Source organism: Knufia obscura (genome assembly GCF_036327395.1).
Source record: "Knufia obscura strain CCFEE 5817 isolate CBS 148926 chromosome Unknown scaffold_3, whole genome shotgun sequence".
Lineage (NCBI taxonomy): Eukaryota > Fungi > Ascomycota > Eurotiomycetes > Chaetothyriales > Trichomeriaceae > Knufia > Knufia obscura.
In genome coordinates, this window is record NW_027042689.1 from 986,380 (window position 1) to 1,004,184 (window position 17,805).

The 17,805-nt window shown below is 50.8% G+C and overlaps 6 protein-coding genes across 6 annotated transcripts; 4 read left to right on the forward strand and 2 right to left on the reverse strand.

Annotated features, from left to right (window-relative positions):
- Nucleotides 1-341: 341 nt before the first annotated feature.
- On the forward strand, nt 342-4,574 carry LYS2 (large subunit of alpha-aminoadipate reductase; the record flags this gene model as incomplete). The annotated part of the gene is made up of 1 exon (XM_064871866.1): nt 342-4,574. The coding sequence occupies one exon, from the start codon at nt 342-344 to the stop codon at nt 4,572-4,574; it is 4,233 nt and encodes a 1,410-aa protein (XP_064732246.1).
- A 490-nt stretch (nt 4,575-5,064) lies between these two features.
- Nucleotides 5,065-6,238, reverse strand: PMZ80_003438 (putative secondary metabolism biosynthetic enzyme; the record flags this gene model as incomplete). Its single annotated transcript, XM_064871867.1, has 2 exons — nt 5,065-5,848; nt 5,919-6,238. 2 exons carry the CDS (start codon nt 6,236-6,238, stop codon nt 5,065-5,067), a joined length of 1,104 nt encoding a protein of 367 aa, XP_064732247.1.
- A 1,203-nt stretch (nt 6,239-7,441) lies between these two features.
- PMZ80_003439 (uncharacterized protein) lies at nt 7,442-8,136 on the forward strand (the record flags this gene model as incomplete). The annotated part of the gene is made up of 3 exons (XM_064871868.1): nt 7,442-7,492; nt 7,629-8,050; nt 8,103-8,136. 3 exons carry the CDS (start codon nt 7,442-7,444, stop codon nt 8,134-8,136), a joined length of 507 nt encoding a protein of 168 aa, XP_064732248.1.
- A 1,274-nt stretch (nt 8,137-9,410) lies between these two features.
- On the forward strand, nt 9,411-12,205 carry PMZ80_003440 (uncharacterized protein; the record flags this gene model as incomplete). The annotated part of the gene is made up of 4 exons (XM_064871869.1): nt 9,411-10,017; nt 10,066-10,622; nt 10,677-10,741; nt 11,431-12,205. 4 exons carry the CDS (start codon nt 9,411-9,413, stop codon nt 12,203-12,205), a joined length of 2,004 nt encoding a protein of 667 aa, XP_064732249.1.
- Nucleotides 12,206-13,262: 1,057 nt separating this feature from the next.
- PMZ80_003441 (uncharacterized protein) lies at nt 13,263-15,124 on the forward strand (the record flags this gene model as incomplete). Its single annotated transcript, XM_064871870.1, has 4 exons — nt 13,263-13,476; nt 13,522-13,601; nt 13,650-14,867; nt 14,915-15,124. 4 exons carry the CDS (start codon nt 13,263-13,265, stop codon nt 15,122-15,124), a joined length of 1,722 nt encoding a protein of 573 aa, XP_064732250.1.
- Nucleotides 15,125-16,688: 1,564 nt separating this feature from the next.
- Nucleotides 16,689-17,345, reverse strand: PMZ80_003442 (uncharacterized protein; the record flags this gene model as incomplete). Its single annotated transcript, XM_064871871.1, has 1 exon — nt 16,689-17,345. One exon carries the CDS (start codon nt 17,343-17,345, stop codon nt 16,689-16,691), a length of 657 nt encoding a protein of 218 aa, XP_064732251.1.
- Nucleotides 17,346-17,805: the final 460 nt, after the last annotated feature.

The window sequence follows — 17,805 nt, forward strand, 5'->3', positions numbered from 1 at the left end:
GCCAAGAGCGCTTCAAACCGTTAACATCATCGTCGGCTACGCAGGAATATGTAACCCGGAATTTCTCCTCGTCGCTGACTGCGTACACGGCAGCAGCCACCTGCGTTGACTATCCCTGATCCACCTCCCTGTGGATATGGCTGGACTTAGCGTCAGAACGCGTACACCTTGCCCAACCGTACAGATCTAGCAACGACCAATCAGCAACTGCGATCTCGGAGTTCTAGAAATTAGTTTTTGACGACGGTGAGGTCGCTAGAGTCACACGAAGTCGCCTATGGTTCGCAATTTGCGGCGTTTGTCCCTCCTCTGAGCATACCATTCATTAATGGTGCCCCAGAATGTCGACCTCCAATCTGGAATGGTGGGCAGACAAGCTCGCCAGTCCTACAGTCACCCCTTTAACAAGAGATTACCCCGAACCCTCCCAAGAAAGTGATTCGAAGCGTCCCATCGAGGCCCTTGAGACCTTGAGCGCCCACTGTGCTGGTATTTCCAAGCTTTCGAAAACCCACGACACGAATGTGTTGCTTTTGTCTACTATCATCGCACTCGTTGGCCGGCTGACTGGCGATGAGGATGTATCAGTGGGCACGAACATTGGTCCTGATGGTCCAGCAACGGTGCTTAGACTGTCTTTGACAGCATCAGAAATTTTTGAGCAGCTTCTTGGAAGAGTGAAGTCCGCGATCGACGAGGCCAAGAACCACCCTACCAATCTGACTGAGGTCCGAGAGAGAATCGGCACGCCGCATTTGTTCCGCTTTGCAGCCTACAACTCGTCGACGCCAGGCTCTTCAGCTTATGACGCTATTGATAATGTTGACCTTTTGCTAGATTATAAGTGCTCGAACGATGGGTCGATCCAGCTGGTAGCACGGTACAATCAACGTCTGTTCTCGAGCAAGAGAATATCTGGCGTCTTAGCACAGATCGTACAATTTTTAGAAAACGCTGCCCAAGCTCTTACGGCGCCTGTAGGCGGCATCGAGTTTATCACTCCTAAACAGAGAGAGATATTGCCGAATCCCACCACAGACCTCGAGTGGTCGTCCTTTCGAGGGGCAATTCACGACATATTTTCTGACAATGCTGAACGACATCCGGACCGTCTCTGTGTTGTGGAGACCAAGAACGAGGATGGGCCGGAGCGCAAGTTCACTTACCAGCATATTCATGAGGCTTCGAATATCCTAGCACATCATCTTGTGGATTCTGGTTTGGAGAGAGGGGATGTGGTAATGATCTACTCTTATCGCGGTGTCGATCTCGTTGTGGCGGTCATGGGTACTCTCAAGGCAGGTGGCACGTTCTCTGTGCTCGACCCAGCTTATCCACCTGATAGGCAGAACGTCTATCTCGAAGTATCGAAGCCACGAGCATTGGTAGTAATCGACAAGGCAACACAGGAATCTGGTGCTCTGGACGGCAAGGTTAGAACTTACATCAAGGACAATCTCGATTTGAGAACTGAAGTACCAGCTCTACGACTCCACGATGACGGAAATGTCACGGGAGGGGATAAGCATGGCAAGGATGTCTTTGACGACGTCTTGTCGCGCAAGAGCAAGAGTCCAGGTGTTGTGGTAGGACCTGACTCTAGGCCTACCCTGTCTTTCACGTCCGGATCAGAAGGAAAGCCAAAGGGTGTGAGTGGAAGACATTACTCGTTAGCATTCTACTTCGATTGGATGGCGAAGACCTTCAAATTATCAGACAAGGACAAATTCACTATGCTGAGCGGGATCGCACATGACCCCATTCAGCGTGACATGTTCACACCGCTGTTCCTCGGCGCTCAACTTCTCGTACCCTCGAAGAACGATATCCAGAACGAGCGATTGGCGCAGTGGATGAAAGACCACGGAGCAACAGTGACTCACTTGACACCGGCCATGGGACAGATTCTGAATGGTGGAGCTACCGCTACTTTCGACAAACTGCACCATGCATTCTTCGTTGGTGACATTCTCATCAAGCGCGACTGCCGGTTGTTGCAGAATCAGGCGCCGAATGTGGCAATTGTGAATATGTACGGCACAACCGAGACTCAACGAGCGGTCAGCTACTACGAGATTCCGAGCAGAAATGCTAGCGAAGGTTATCTTGATAGCATGAAGGATGTCATTCCCGCAGGTCGAGGTATGTACAATGTGCAGCTTTTGGTGGTCAACAGATTCGACCGTACGAAGACATGTGCAATTGGAGAGATAGGAGAAATTTACGTCAGAGCTAGTGGTCTAGCAGAGGGCTATCTCGGCAACCCAGAACTGACCAAGACCAAGTTTGTGGATAATTGGTTTCCTGGCCACGAGGCAGGCCTTGAGAGTGATCGAAAACGTCTCGAAGGCCTCAAAGACCAGCCGTGGACTCAATTCTACCAGGGTCCGCGAGACAGGTTGTACAGAAGTGGTGACCTTGGTAGATACACCCCTACTGGAGACGTTGAGTGCTCTGGAAGGGCTGATGACCAAGTCAAAATTCGAGGTTTCAGAATAGAGCTGGGAGAGGTTGACACGCATCTGTCTCAATATCCCTTGGTTCGAGAGAACGTCACGCTTGTTCGCAGAGACAAGTTCGAGGAACAGACTTTGGTCAGCTACGTGGTACCTCAGATTTCAGCTTGGAAGAAGTTCATGGACGAACGGGGACTGCCTGATGAGCAAGACGACGGGTCGCTTGCCAGCCGTTTCGAGCGATTCAGATTATTGCAGGCGGCTATTCAGGAGTATCTGAGAACGAAACTGCCGGTATATGCGGTGCCGACACTTATTGTACCGATGCGAGCCATGCCTCTGAATCCCAACGGCAAGATCGACAAGCCAAAACTACCATTTCCAGACACAGCAATGCTGTCCGCTACCAGACGCAGGAAGTCCTCAATGCTCCAGCCATTATCAGAGAAAGAGTCGGAGCTTGCGTCGATATGGGCTGATCTCGTGCCTGGTTTGATGGCCAAAACTATCAAACCTTCAGAATCCTTCTTCGACCTTGGAGGTGACAGCATGAAAGCACAACAGCTTGCATATCGGATCAGAAGAGGGCTAGAGGTAGATTTGCCAATTGGCGAGCTCTACAAACGACCTACCCTCAAAGATATGGCAGCAACCATCGAACGACGGAAGTCAGCAGATTCGCTCGATGAACATCACCCAGACGACGTCAAGCGAGCTGCTGAGATGAACGGTGATGTACAGGAAGTTGAGTATGGAGATGACGCGAAAGTGTTGGCCAACGAGCTCCCGAAGAGCTTCAAGAAGGCACAGTGGGACAGGTCCGCAAGCCCAACAGTCTTCCTCACGGGTGCGACGGGCTTCCTCGGCTGCTTCATTCTCCGTGATCTGCTGAGCCGGAAGGAGCCAGAAGTGAAAAAAATCTACGCCCTCATCCGAGCAAAAGACACCCAAAGTGCTCTCGACAGACTCAAACGAACATGCCAAGCATACGGCGTATGGAGCGACGACTGGAAGGATCACATCGAATGCATTCCAGGCAGTCTCGGGCCATCCAGGTTTGGCGTCACAGAAGAACAATGGCAGACCTTGAGGGACACCGTTGACGTGGTAATCCATAACGGTGCTCAAGTACACTGGATGTTGCCTTATACGGGGCTGAAAGAATCGAATGTCCTTGGCACGATCGACGCCTTGAAGCTTTGCGCGGACGGAAAGGCCAAACAATTTGCATTCGTTTCATCTACAAGTGTCCTAGACCACGACTATTTTGTCCTCGAGTCGACCAGGCGGATAGCGGCAGGCGAGGAAGGCATCTCCGAGGATGACGATCTGATGGGTAGCAGCAAGGGCTTGAACACCGGCTATGGCCAGAGCAAATGGGTGGCTGAATACCTGAGTCGAGAATGTGGTCGACGTGGCTTGCGTGGTTGTGTCATCAGACCTGGCTATGTTCTTGGAGACTCAAAGACAGGAGTCACCAACACCGACGATTTCCTGATCAGGATGCTCAAGGGTTGCGTGCAGCTAGGCACGAGGCCGAACATCAACAACACCGTAAATATGGTGCCTGTCGACCACGTCGCTCGAACAGTGGTGGCATGCGCTTTTTATCCTGCAACAGAGGACGGCGTCTGCGTCGCACAAGTCACTGGGCATCCAAGACTGCGGTTTAACCAGTATCTCGCAGCTCTCGAAACCTACGGGTATACTGCTAAGATTGTTGATTATATTCCTTGGACGTCTTCTCTCGGAGACTACATCGCAAAGCACCAGACGAAATCGGCGCTCTTCTCGCTATTGTCATTCGTCGACAATGATCTGCCGTCGAACACACTTGCGCCAGAACTGGACGACAGTCATGCCGAAGCATCGCTCTACGAAGACGCACAGTGGACAGGAGAGGATGTTAGTGCTGGGAGTGGCGTGACGAAGAATATGATTGGGGCGTATCTTGCGTATCTTGCTGCGATTGGCTTCCTGCCTCCGCCGCAGAAGGCAAGAGAGACAAATGGGCACCAACGTATGCCGAGCTCGATGAAGACCCTCCCCAGAGTTGATGTTAGCGATGAGCAGAAGAAGGCTCTGGCGAACGTTGGTGGTCGAGGCGCTCTTGCTTAGACGTCGGGGGATTCCCACACGGACTGACGGACATAGAAGTAGATTCCAAGCTATTCGCATTATGTATACCACACAATCTTGTGGGTCTAGCTCGTCTATGCTCGATTTGCAGCAAGTGGTGTGTGCTTGTCTTCATGAAGAGCCATCTGGAGTGTTAGGAGCAGACGCGAGGTGACAGCTCAAGAACAGAAATATAAGCAAAAGCGACAGAAATCTGACTCGTGTCGATTCAATCTGATGATTTGGAGAAGCAGCTGTAGGTAATTGCTTCTCATTGAACATATAATTTGTTGGTGAGAAGGAAAGTGGTCGTATTTCCAGAATTTCGTGACTCCAGTTCTTCTTCTACCATTCGTATGCTGTACGTCACCTAGGTAGCTGAACGCTAACTTTCCACAGCGAAGAGCAAAGAAGATGGCACCACCTATGTCAGCTTCAGGACACAAGCCGTTCATTGCCATGAGTCCGCGGCAGCCTCGGCGGTGCATGTTCACATGGGGCGCGCAATAAGGACTTTTTCCTTCGAAGTGCCTCCATCGGCGACACGCTGAATCTCTTCAATACCTTTCTCCGCTCCCTGCACGATAATGTTACGCAGTATTGGCTGCCAAAAGCTCTCGTGATTTTCCATAAACCAGTCCATATACTTTTTCATTCGAACTGGGAACGAAGGATCTTGTGGAATAATACCGCCAAAGGAAAATGAGTCGCCATACGGTCGGATACCAATACAGAGTTTCCAAGCCGGGTCATGATCCACAGGAAGGACGGAGGACATTAACAGATCATCTGCCGAGACATAGTCGGATATACATTGCCTGGCCAGGTCGGGTGTATTGTTGGCAGACCTAGTTTCGGAAGACTCGCCGAGCTTGCCTAGACCGGCACTTACAGCATCAAAGACAACCGTGAGCTTCTTGCCACTTTGTGCGACGGCATGTTTGATGTCTTCCACGACACTGGGACTATTGTAGTCGAAGACTTGCGAAGCTCCTATTTTGAGGAGGCTCTCGTGGTTTCTAGGGGATGCTGTGGTGAAGATTGGGTCAAATCCCGCGGCTTTGGCGACTTGAACGGTTCCAGCTCCAACGGCGGATGCGCCTCCCCAGATCAAGATGGGAACGCCAGTCGCATCCCGACCATCGAGACCAGCTGCAGAGAAGCCGAAACCGAGCGTGTTGAAGAGCGCATCGGCGGCAGTCTGCACGGCCATGGGGACTGATACGGCATCCTCGTCGCTCATACTCTTTGGCACTGTCCATGTTGTCTGGCTCCTAGGTTCAAGTCAATACTGGTCCGAGAATGGAAGGCATGGCATATAATCTCCCATCCGGAGTCACCTACCCATCAGCAATGAGATAATCTTGGTGTGCGCCTAGATACAGTGGTCGCTGATGTCCGGGTATGCTGATGCCAAAGACGTCCTGGCCGACCTTGAATGGAGAAGAATTGCCTACTTCGATCACAGTGCCGACCCATTCGTAACCGGTAACGGAGCCGTAGATACCAACAAACGCGTGTTTGAGATCTGCTGGATTGATGGCCGAATACTTCACTTTGACGAGAGCCTGGTCCCCCACTGGCTTGTAATCTTCTGTGAGATCTTTGATGGAGAGTTCTCCGTTCTCACCTAGGAAGATGGCTCGCCTTGTACCTAGAGGCATTGCGCTTTGGGGATTGGATGAAGGTATAGAAATGACTGTTGTATGAACCGTTGTGCTTTTCTGCTTTCGTCGGTGCCATGTTCGTTACAGCGAAGAGGCGATATATCTGTCTTATTCGTCAATTACTAATTACCTGCAATGTGGTGACTACGAAGCAGCGGCCAGGCGGTACGCCTGAATGTGTGGACATGACTCGACCGGAAGTCCATCGGGAGAAGGGTCGAACGTTCCTTCGTACCGCCCTGAGCGCCGGTCAACGGTCTCCGTCCCACAGCTCGCAAGCTGCACCCGTTGGTATACACTGGTAATTTGTAAGCGATCATTAGTATTTAGGATCGACCTTTTCAACGGAAATGTGCTGTGGTGAATCTACTGACTTTCTTCAGCAAACCACATCCCTGAGAAGGTAGTATCAGTAAGCTCTCTCCTAACAAGGAAGATATGTTCAAGTACGAGGCTGGCTTCATCCCGGATATACGATGATGCCGCTCCTGTACGCTTGGCGCTATTCGCGAGGTAACCTGCGGATCCTTGGCACAAAGAAACTCGAAGCAAGTCCTGCGGATAGTTCATACCGGCCTAAACAGGCTACCGTACTACGGAAGACCTAATAGCGCGTCGAGCAACGCGTCAAGTTGCCGGATAGGCTACAGTCAGCCTCAATGATACATCCTATGCCTTTCAATAAATCAGTAAATATCATCTATCTGGATCATGTGCGTGTCAACAGCGGTGCAGTGCTCGGCCGACGACAAGGAGCCGCAGAGAACCTGAAAAGTACAAGATAGTATGTAGCACTATCCGTCCATAGGTTAAGCGTGAAGGCGCAGAGATATCGTGTATCCGGAGTAAGGCTGTCGAGCGTCGACCATAGCTATCTATATGCTCAAAGTCGAATTGTCAAGTGCTTCCTACAGAATCTTGTTATTTCAGAGCTTGAGATAGTCAATAATGCAGTTCTGATGGTGATAAGGTAGAAGAATGGTGAACACTGGCAGTCATAAAAAACAGGGCATGTGGAAAACCCTACGTCACATGTCAACCAAGCCTGAGCTGTTGACTGCCGCAAACACAAGGTCTTCTACGACGAGCTCATCCGAACTCTCTTCGTAGACAATCCATCACGCGACTCGCATACTCATCTCCTCAACCCACAAGCAAGCACCCTATTTCCTGCAAATCTTCGCCCAAGGTTCCAACAACATGTCTTACGCGGCTGTCGCGGCCTCTGGCCCCCAGCAGTCAGACGAAGAGGTGAGTATTTGAGTACCTCTACTGCATATTTGAGCTAACAATGGTAACAGAAGTACGTCCAGCCAATATAGCTTCAGTCTATACATACTAACCAACCCGCAACAGGCGTGCAGCACCCGTTCCTCATCTCGAAGAGCACGAGTCCCAAGCCTCATCTCTCGTCGACGTCGATTCTCCTCATGTCAATTCCGTCAAGTCGGATTACGAGGACCAAGCTGTAAAGACCGAGACACAGGCCGAGCGCATTGCTCAAGAAGCAGAGCACAAGGCCCAGGTCAATGCTAAGAGAGCTGAAGACAAGGCCGAGGATCTGAAGAAGAAAGCCTCAGCCAAGGGCAAGGAAGCTAAGTCGGAGGTCAAGAAGGAGGCCAAGAAGTTCGACCAGAACAAGGACAACCCAGTCTTCATCGGCAACTATATCCTGTGGGGCATCACAGCTGCGGCTGTTGGCTACGGTGCTTATCAGAGACATTCGGAGGGCAAGCTTGACGTCGAGACTGTTGGTACTGTCGCTCTTGGTCTCGGTGCACTCGGTGCCGCCGATTACTTCGCTAGCAAGTAAGTTGGAGACATGCCCTGAACTGACGGAACTTGTGCTAACTGTGTGCAGATGGCTGGTTGAGAACAAGTATCCTACCAAATAGGACGATCGACTGCGATGTTCCGTGCCTTAGAATGTTCAACTCTCTCATCTCGGATCAAGGTCTGTTCTGCTGCGGACCAGGCGTGTAATAGTATTTGACAGCGAGCCAGCTTTGGAGTTGAAGAATATAAGATACCCCTTCTGCACAATATTGGCTTTCAGGCATTCGTGTTGATGTTTATCCTGGTCAATTATGCTCTATCCACTTTGAGCGGGTGGTTTACGAGAGAACGACAATCGAATTCAACTCGGAACTCATGAGTAATCTTTCGTCAGTCGTTGAGGCAAACAACTGATAGAGCACGTCACGAATCCCTGCATCTCAGCAACAGGCCGCCATATGCTACATGCGGTAACTGTGCAGCCGTCGGTACCGTGTCCGGTTATCGAACTACTCGTGTGTTCGACCGTACCCGTCCTGGACTGTGCGAGAAGTGCTTACCGCTTATGCTATGGTGTGTGCAATCATTTCGTTGAAGACTCTCCTTTTGCACAGGGATCGAAGGCAACCGCTGACCATGCGTCGCTGAGCGTACCGCAAGGATAGCCCCTTGCCTACCATTTCAAGAAGTTCTCTTCACCTGATCAGGACTAACTTTCTACGCCGAAGTTTAATATCAACTTCCTTTGTTTTCCAACTACTGGTACTCAGTTTCCAACAAAGACTGCGATTTACTTCCTTTATCAAGGCCCTGCTAACGTGGCTGCTGTCGTTCAAGTGGCCATTGAACAACGCAGCCACGCACTTGACAATAATCGATGGTGCTATCCTCGTGCACAGGTAGGAAGGTCAGCTGTAATAGTGCAGACAGTCAAATCGGGTCTCGACGGCAAGAGCGACCCTTGAGACAAAGGAAAGAAGAGACGGGTACTAGGAATAGGCTATTGGGGGTCACATATCGATTGGTAAGTCTATCTGGGTAAGAGATCCAAATAAGCATACATATTCTAGACAAAGAACTCGATGCTCAGACAGCACCATATGCGCTTTCCCCATACTCCCCTTTTCTAGGAAGTTGTCCTGTGATAGCTCTTTCCTGGAGTACACCCGAGGCAGCTGCACCTTCTGCAAGTGATCACGATGACGACGACTACGTGGCTTCCATCTGGACATATCGACTGCTCACTGTACATAAATGGTGAACCGCTCTGCTCTCTTCGACCATTCCTCAACATCACCCACAATTTTCTCTTCCATAACCACTCAACCTTCAATCTTCTTTTCAACGCCATACACGACACACGAACAGCAAGATAAGATCTCACCTTGGCAATATGACGTCCTCCATGGCACGCATCGCTGTCCAACCTAACAAGTCTTACGTTCCAAACGGCCTCAAATCCTATGCATATGCTCTCAACAAGTTCAACATCAAGCCTACCCAACCAAGCAAGTTCTCATGGGACCATGCTCAGTCCAAACTCATGAAAGAGCAGGATGATGGAACTCACGGCGTGGTCACTGCGGACGACGTCATGAACGACTCCTTCTACACTTGCCCAGTTCAAATTGGAGGCCAAACAGTCGATCTCGATTTCGATTCTGGTTCCTCAGACCTCTGGGTTTGGTCGACACTGCTTGACAAACGCACCCTAAGAGCTGGCCAGGCGCAGAAGATCAAGGTATACGACCCCAAGGCATCCAGCACCTTCAAGAATTCCATCGGCTATACATGGCAAATTAGATATGGCGACGGGTCAGGCGCCTCCGGCGTTGTGGGCACCGACACAGTCAAGATTGGCGACATCTCTGTTGGGAATCAAGCTGTCGAGCTGGCCACTAAGGTATCAAGCTCTTTCCAGAACCAAACGAGCTCAGGTCTGCTTGGACTAGCTTTCGGCAACATCAACACTGTCGAGCCGCGACAAGTAAAAACTCCGGGTAAGCTACGTTGCTTTCCACGTTGGTTGCGAGACTAACTATACGCAGTCGAGAACATGATTCTGCAAAAGGACATCACCGACAAGATTTGGTCCGTTTACCTTGGATCCGTCAAGGACCTCAACGACCCTGACCAAGGCAAGTCATTCTACACCTTCGGCAACTATGACCAGTCTGTTGTCAAGGCCTCAGGTCAAGAGATCGCTTGGACACCAATTGACAGTTCCGAGGGATTTTGGATGTTCGATTCATCGTCGGCCATCGTCAACGGCAAAACTCTCAAGCTGTCTGGCAACAAAGCTATGGCTGATACTGGCACTACTCTGATGCTCGTGAGCGATGAGTTCTGCAAAGCCATTTACAGTGCTATTGATGGTGCCAAATTGGATCGTCAATACGGCGGCTGGGTCATCCCTGGAGGCAACATCGACAAACGACCAGATGTCAAGGTCGCCGTCGGAAACACCATGATCACTATCGAGAAGGAGCAACTTGGCTGGGCTGACCTCGAGGATGGTTCTGGTATGGTCTTTGGTGCTATCCAGTCTCGAGGCAATAACCCATTCGACATCCTTGGTGACACATTCCTGATGTGCTGCTACGCTGTGAGCATCGACGGTACCCCCTTTCTAGATGCACTCGTCGCTAACATACACTAGATCTTCGATGTCGGCAAGAAGCGATTCGGCGTTGTTCAACGAGTCGACTCGACTCCTGCTGGCCAGTAAGCAGATACCATGATCGTGGACAACGACACGAGAACACACTCACTGCAAGGACCATGAAGAATTCTGAGCATTCGTTTGACCATACAACATCGATAGATCATGAACAAAAGCATTCATAGATGGCGAGTGGGAGCTGAATGGCCTCCATTATAGACACAGATAGAGAAATTGTTAGACTGTTAAAGCTTGCTTCTCAAGACCATGCCGATCCTCACTTGAGCATATTCTGATACCATCGGTCGTCTGATATTTTATACGGAGAGTAGAAGTGGTGGACGTAACGAGAGGTGATGGTCTTGAGACGGGAATATCCTAATATCAACACCAGATCACCGACTACTCCTTTGAGTCCCTTGAAATAATGCACATGTTTTGAAAATGCCAATAATCTGCCACCTAGCAGAGGAACACCATACTAACAACGTGTGCACTTGAACAACCATGATATGAACTGTTGGTATTGACGCGTGAACCCCAAGTATCCTGTGTACCTGACACCTGGCCACTCCGACCTCAAGATGCAATATTCTTGTGTTTCCTAGATTTGAAGCGCAGGCAGTGTAGCGCATTTACAGGCATACCAAACCACCTTCTCGAGGTCTAACGTCGACACAGGCGAGCATTTGCATCCGCGTTGCAAACATGGTAGGTTCCTACCTTTGGGCGGCAACAGGGTCTGACATAGTCCTGCACAGAACGTTCTCTTCAACTCAGCACTCAAGCAATCTACTTCCCTCCGCAAAGACCTCGATACATTCTCCCAATCTCCAGAGACCGCAAGCGCAGCACTCCAGGGCCAAATTTCAACGTCACTACAGAACCTCCAGCGCACACTTACAGACTACGAGAACCTGTCGCGCAACGAGCTAAATTCGGAGAAGAAAGAGAAGGCTGCTGAGCGTCTGAAGAATTTCAGGGGTGATCTACAGAGTTACAGGGCACAGTTCGATGAGCTGAAGAAGGAGCGTGAGACAGCTGTGCATGTTGGTAATCGGAATGAGTTACTGGGACATCGGAGACCCTATGCGGCGAACGGGACGGGCGCTGGAGGTGGAGGTGTGACGCCCGAGAATCCATATGCTCATGCGTCGAGCTCGAACAGTGCGTTTGCGCCTGCGCATGGGAACACGAATGATGGGTTGTCGTTTGGTGGGGGCCAGGAACAGTACAGTAGGGAGGAACATGCGTTGCGGGAACAGGGCTTCTTTGATACGGCAAATGCACAGATCGATGAGTTTTTGGACCGGGGGAGGGCGGTGTTGGGGGATTTGGGGCAGCAGAGGGAGATGATGAAGGGGACGCAGAGGAAGTTGTATTCTGTGGCTAATACGTTGGGGGTGTCGGGGGATACGATAAGGATGGTTGAGCGGAGGGCGAAGCAGGATAAGTGGATATTTTGGGGTGGTGTGATTGCTTTCTTTGTGTTTTGCTTTCTGGTGATTTACTATCTGAAGGGATAGGGTGCAAGCGTTGGGAAGAAGACAAGATGGATGTCATGCCACAGAAAGAGTCGACGAGTACCGGAAGAGCCACGCAGCCTGCCCCGAGACACAGCAAGGAGGCGCGAAGGCACCACAACAGAAGACACTCTGCCGCAGCGCTATGCCGAACCTGCTGAGCACATATCTCAGCAAGTCGCTCAGTTGCAGCCTTCAGATACTGACCACACAATTGCTGAGATGCAAGAGTCGGTCTTGCTGTCACACACAGCAATGTTCGGCTTTACGAGCTTGTTTGGCAGCTCTGTTGGCAATGCAGATAGGGTCACCACATCCAGCCGTCAGGGGGCTGGCACGACAGTGCTCATCCCGCTCGGTCACGGCCAAGAGCTCGGAAAAGCGTCAACGCGCAAGTGCCAAGCGGAATATGCTTTCAAGGTGATTTGACCTCGAGGCGAGGTCTGTCAGGCTCGTTAGAGATCTCAAGTCGGTAGAGACCAAGTCCCCGAGCCAGTCCATGATGTTGCCACCTTTAGACCAAGCTCCCCTTTGCTCTGTCAAAGGCAATGTTCCACGGAGGAATTATGCCTCGTTCCTGGTAGCTGTACTTGTGTAACATGCTGAGTCAAGAGCAGAGAGTCAGAAGAGGCACGCCGAGAAACATGCCTCTCGACCCATGCGACGAACCATCGATGTCCCTGTGGATGCCGGTACGTAAGGCAAGCTTTCGGCATGATTGAATCTGGTTAGTTCTCCCACAACCCCGGAAAACGCGTGCCTTTAAGCATCGATCCCCGCAAGTCCAGATCCACAGATCGCTGAAGATTACTGACACGACGAACGCGACATCCACGACTCGTCGCGGAAAGCAACCTCGGGATGTTCGAGCTGCGAAACTCAGAGGTGCATACACGATTGCCCATCGCCACAGTCGCAGCTATGGCGGGTAGATGCATATTTGAGCTGCATAGCTGTCTTCCCTTGCTGTTGACTACCTTGGTGAAGCCGCCGTAGCTGTTGAAACTCGATCTGGAAGCATTACTTGAGCTCCGCTGAACACCACAGTACAATAGACACCATGGCAGGTTCAGAAGCTTGGCCGACAATACCCACAGGTAACAAGGACCATCTTGAACCCGCAGTTGTCATCATTGGAGGTGGTATCAGTGGCATGTGCACAGCCATCGATCTGATACAGAGGAACAATTGCAAGAACTTCGTCATCCTAGAGAAGAGCGGCGGTGTCGGTGGTACATGGCGAGATAACAAATACCCCGGCTGCTGCTGCGATGGTATGAGCTCTGTAACCTCATCCGTGCTATACTAATGTGCTCCAGTATGGTCGCATCTGTACAGCTACTCCTTCGAGCAGAACCCAGACTGGACGAGAGAGTATCCCGGACAAGAAGAGATACTGGTACATACTCCGAGCTAGTCCTAAGAAACCTCAACTAACACAATCTAGCGCTACCTCGTTGGCGTCGCCCAAAAATACGAACTCTACCGCTACGTCCGCTTCAACAGTACCGTCGAGGCCGCTCACTGGGACGATGCCACCAAGAAATGGCACATCGACGTGCACGTCGACGGCAGCAAAGACGCTGAGTTCGGCTCTCAGTACACCATGAAGTCCGACTTCCTCGTCAGTGCAGTCGGCCAGCTGAACCAGCCTAAACTCCCCAACATCGAGGGTTTGGACACATTCAAGGGCAAACTCATGCATAGTGCCCGGTGGGACTGGAGCTATGACCTACGAGGGAAGAAGGTTGCGATCATAGGCAATGGAGCTACTGCTGCGCAGATCATACCCGAGGTTGCGAAGGAGGTGGAGCGTTTGACTGTGCATCAGAGAACACCGAATTGGGTTATTCCGAGAGAGGATGTGCCGATCCCGGAGTGGAAGAGGAAAATGTACCGATATTTGCCATATGTGAGGCATCGAAAGAGAGCGGACATGATGGACTTCAGGGAGGCGTTCTACAATGCGGTCTTTGACAATGATCATCCTGTTGCGCAGTTCTTGGAGGGACAGGCGAAGGAACATATGCATGCGCAGTTGCCTGGACGGGAAGATCTGTGGGAGAAGTTGATTCCGGACTACAAGATTGGGTGCAAGAGGGTGATTATCTCGGATGATTATTTGCCTACATTTGCGAGGGACAATGTCAAGCTTGAGACTGGGCGGATCGACAAGATTACGGAGAAGGGAATTGTGACTGATGGGCACGAGGATGAGTACGATGTGATTGTATGTGCGACCGGCTTCCAGACTGTCGAGTTTATGCATCCGATTGAGATTACAGGGAGTGCTGGTCGGTCGCTGGGGAGTGTGTGGAAGGAGGGTGGTGAAGCGTTGTATGGAATTACGGTCGAGAGCATGCCAAACTTCGGGATGCTCTATGGGCCTAACACGAACTTGGGGCATAACAGTATCGTGCTTATGATTGAAGCTCAGAGTCGGTACATCAATGCGCTGATCAAGGAGGTTCTCGAGGCGAGGCGAAGTGGCGGACAGCTTACGATCAAGCCGAAGGAGAGTAAGGTGAAGGCGTATAATGATGAGATCCAGCGGGAGTTGCAGAATAGCTCTTTCAATGATCCAAGGTGCGGAAGTTGGTATAAGAGGGAGGATAATGGAAGGATTACGCAGAACTGGTCGAGAACTGTTGTGGATTATCAGAAGGTAAGGTTTCGGCCTGTATTCGTGGTATATTGCTGATGTCGTGCCAGATACTTAGCAGTGTCAACTGGAATGACTTCGATGTCTCCGGCAGAGGTGCTGATAGATTGCAGAGCGAAGGTGTCGTAACGAAACTCGGACGTGTTGTTGAGGAGTCACTGGTCAGCTACCAGACGATGGGACTCACTGCTCTATCTATTGCGGCTGTTGGTGCTGCTGTTGCATTGAGGGGCGGTGCAGGTCTGAGACTGCGAGCATAAGGATGCCTGCCTTCGGCATGGCACTTGCGGTGCTGTAATACTTTGGACTTTGGAACTGCTGGAGGAGTAGTGGCCCAGCCATAGATCAAGGTGAGGAGGTAAATGTATTTCACTATCGATACCTCCACTCGGTCACTTTTTCCTTCCCTAAGATTGCCCTGCATCGGCGTCTGTGTTCCCACTCACTTCTGGAATTGATGCTTATGTAGTTATCTCTTGTTGTCTCTATTGAATGCATCTGACTGGAAACGACCTGGACCTTCGAATCGGTGTCATCCATACAAGCACTTCCTCGTCTACATATTGGTCACTCCAGTAGTGCTGGGGACATCGGAGGTTTTTCACATCTTCACATGTTCAGATCCTCGAGCAACTGTCGCCGACGCATAACCTCTCACCAATCTTTCCACAGCCACGATGAGGGTCCCTTGTCTCTTGCTGCTCACGGTCATATGCACGATTGCGACCGCTGCAAGACTGCCAACGTCGACGCCCATTAACGCTCCCTTTCGATTCCACGGCACAATCTGCGCAAGCGATCCGTCAGTGCAAGTAAACAGCAATGATCAACTTGCAGATGGTAACTTTGCTTGCGGCATCGGCATATCAGGTTTTCGGCCAACGGTTACAAAGGGTGAATGTCAAGAGAGATGCCCAGAAACATCGGATCGTCAGGAGAGAACAGCACTTTTGTTTGCATTGGCTGACATACCCAAATGGAAACTGCGAAGGTCAACTTGTCACAGACTACTGGAAGCCCCCAGGCAGAATCATTGGGAAGTGCATCTGCGATCCCCCACTGTTTATCACGACTCTAGCATGGACGACCTTCCTCGTACCTGAAATGACCGAACGAGTCTGTACAACTTGGGTCAGCGCGTTGCACGATCGCCATGGTGAATACTTCGACGATTTCCTCAGTGACGAGTTTGGCGTGGATGCAGACGCTACTATCGTTTTGCTAGATGTGATTGCACAGCTATCTGATAGGTTGTGGGATAGCCGTGATGTGTTGCCTGCGTGGCTGGAATTGATCAGGCCTTGTGCAGTCAGCTTCAGGGATGTTAACTGCCGGATCAACAATTGGTTCAGACCTCTGGTGAAGCTTGCGAAGGAGAGAGGACTTCAGACTGGAGATGCGTATCCGTTGTTAGGGGATGAAGAGTTTGCGTTGTTGTGCAGCCCGGGTACAGAGGAAGGTTTGCAGTCTCTTGATAGCCGCCAAGACTTGCAATCATTGACTGTGTCATATCAGCACGGTATGTGTGGCAGCGCAAGTGGACGACTATGAGGAGTTGCAAGAGGAAACGTGAATGGAGTCGGGTGAGCCCCCGAGTGCTCGTTACAACGGATATGTATTGTGTCCTCGTCGGACTTGAGCTTCAGTACTTTCACAATGAAGTAGACGCTCACTCCCAATTATCCCCAGCAAGCACCTTCACCGCCGCAGCGCATTCTTCCTTGCGGAAATTGTCCGGCCAACCATGTTTGGCATAAATGTTCCTCAAAGGCCCCATCATATCTTCGTCGAAATCGATTTCCTCAGAGAGCACCTTGTGGCTGTTCAAGGTAGCAGTTCCATTGCTCTGAACTGCTGCTTGATGCGCCCAAAGTACTCCTCTACCGTTGGCATGCAATGATCTGTATATAGCCCAAATCCACTGCTGCCGGTTGCATAGATATGTCCGCAGCCACAGTCAAGGAGAATCAAAGTAACTTCTCGGCCACCTAGCACTAAACCCACAACGTCTGGAGGTGCCGCCTCGGTCGTCTCACTCACAATTTTTATGGCTTCCACGTCTCCGTCCCTGATAGCCCGAATCCTGGATGGATCTCGATAGTCAGCCATTGGAGTCATAGGTAGAACCTCATAATGGCCTCCCTCAATGTAGGTGAAATGTCGAAGAACTTCAATGACTTTGTCACTCTTGCCGAATCGAGCGAAGGATTCCTTGGTGATCTCTGGCCAGCCGCCCCCCGGAGGCACAAGAATTGCATCGTCTGGCACGTAGAGATCACGCATGAAGATGCAAAAGTCGTGGATTGTAGTGATGATCAGGTCAAATGCTGCTTTCGTCCATTTGTCGTCTTCGTTTGCTTCGAGTTCGGTCTTCAGGTCATTCGTACCTACCAATTGTTCGTCTTCAGCTGTATCGACTGCAGTTGTTTCATTTTCGTCTTGAGGTGCGCCAGAGGCAGCCGTTTCGTTGTCTGGAGCCATTATGACTTGATAGGCTGTACAGCTGGTTGTGTGGTTGGTTCAAGGTTGTTGACTGTTAGCGGTCCGCAATGGTAGAATTGTTCTGCAGCTGCGAAGGGCGAAGGTCTGGGTCAGCAGAACTCAACTTTCGATACTCTGTTATTACGTGAGTGAAACCATCAAGCAAGACCTAAGTGACAAGCTCGAGCAGCAGACTTCACCAGCTGTGACCTCCAGCTTCATTTTCATATGCGTTCAATTCGCATAGGCAAGAATCCTCGAATTGCTCCGAACCTGCCATTGATACTACTGCTGCGTCTGCATGTGACAGGAAATTCAAGGAGATACATGAGCATTATGGGCATGAAGGAACGGGATTTTCTTTGAGGGTCGCTGTCGCTGAGCTTCCTTGAGTCAGAGGAAGGCGCTGCTGGTGGATCCAGGCGCTCGATGGTCCCTTGCAGATGCAGGAGCGACGCCG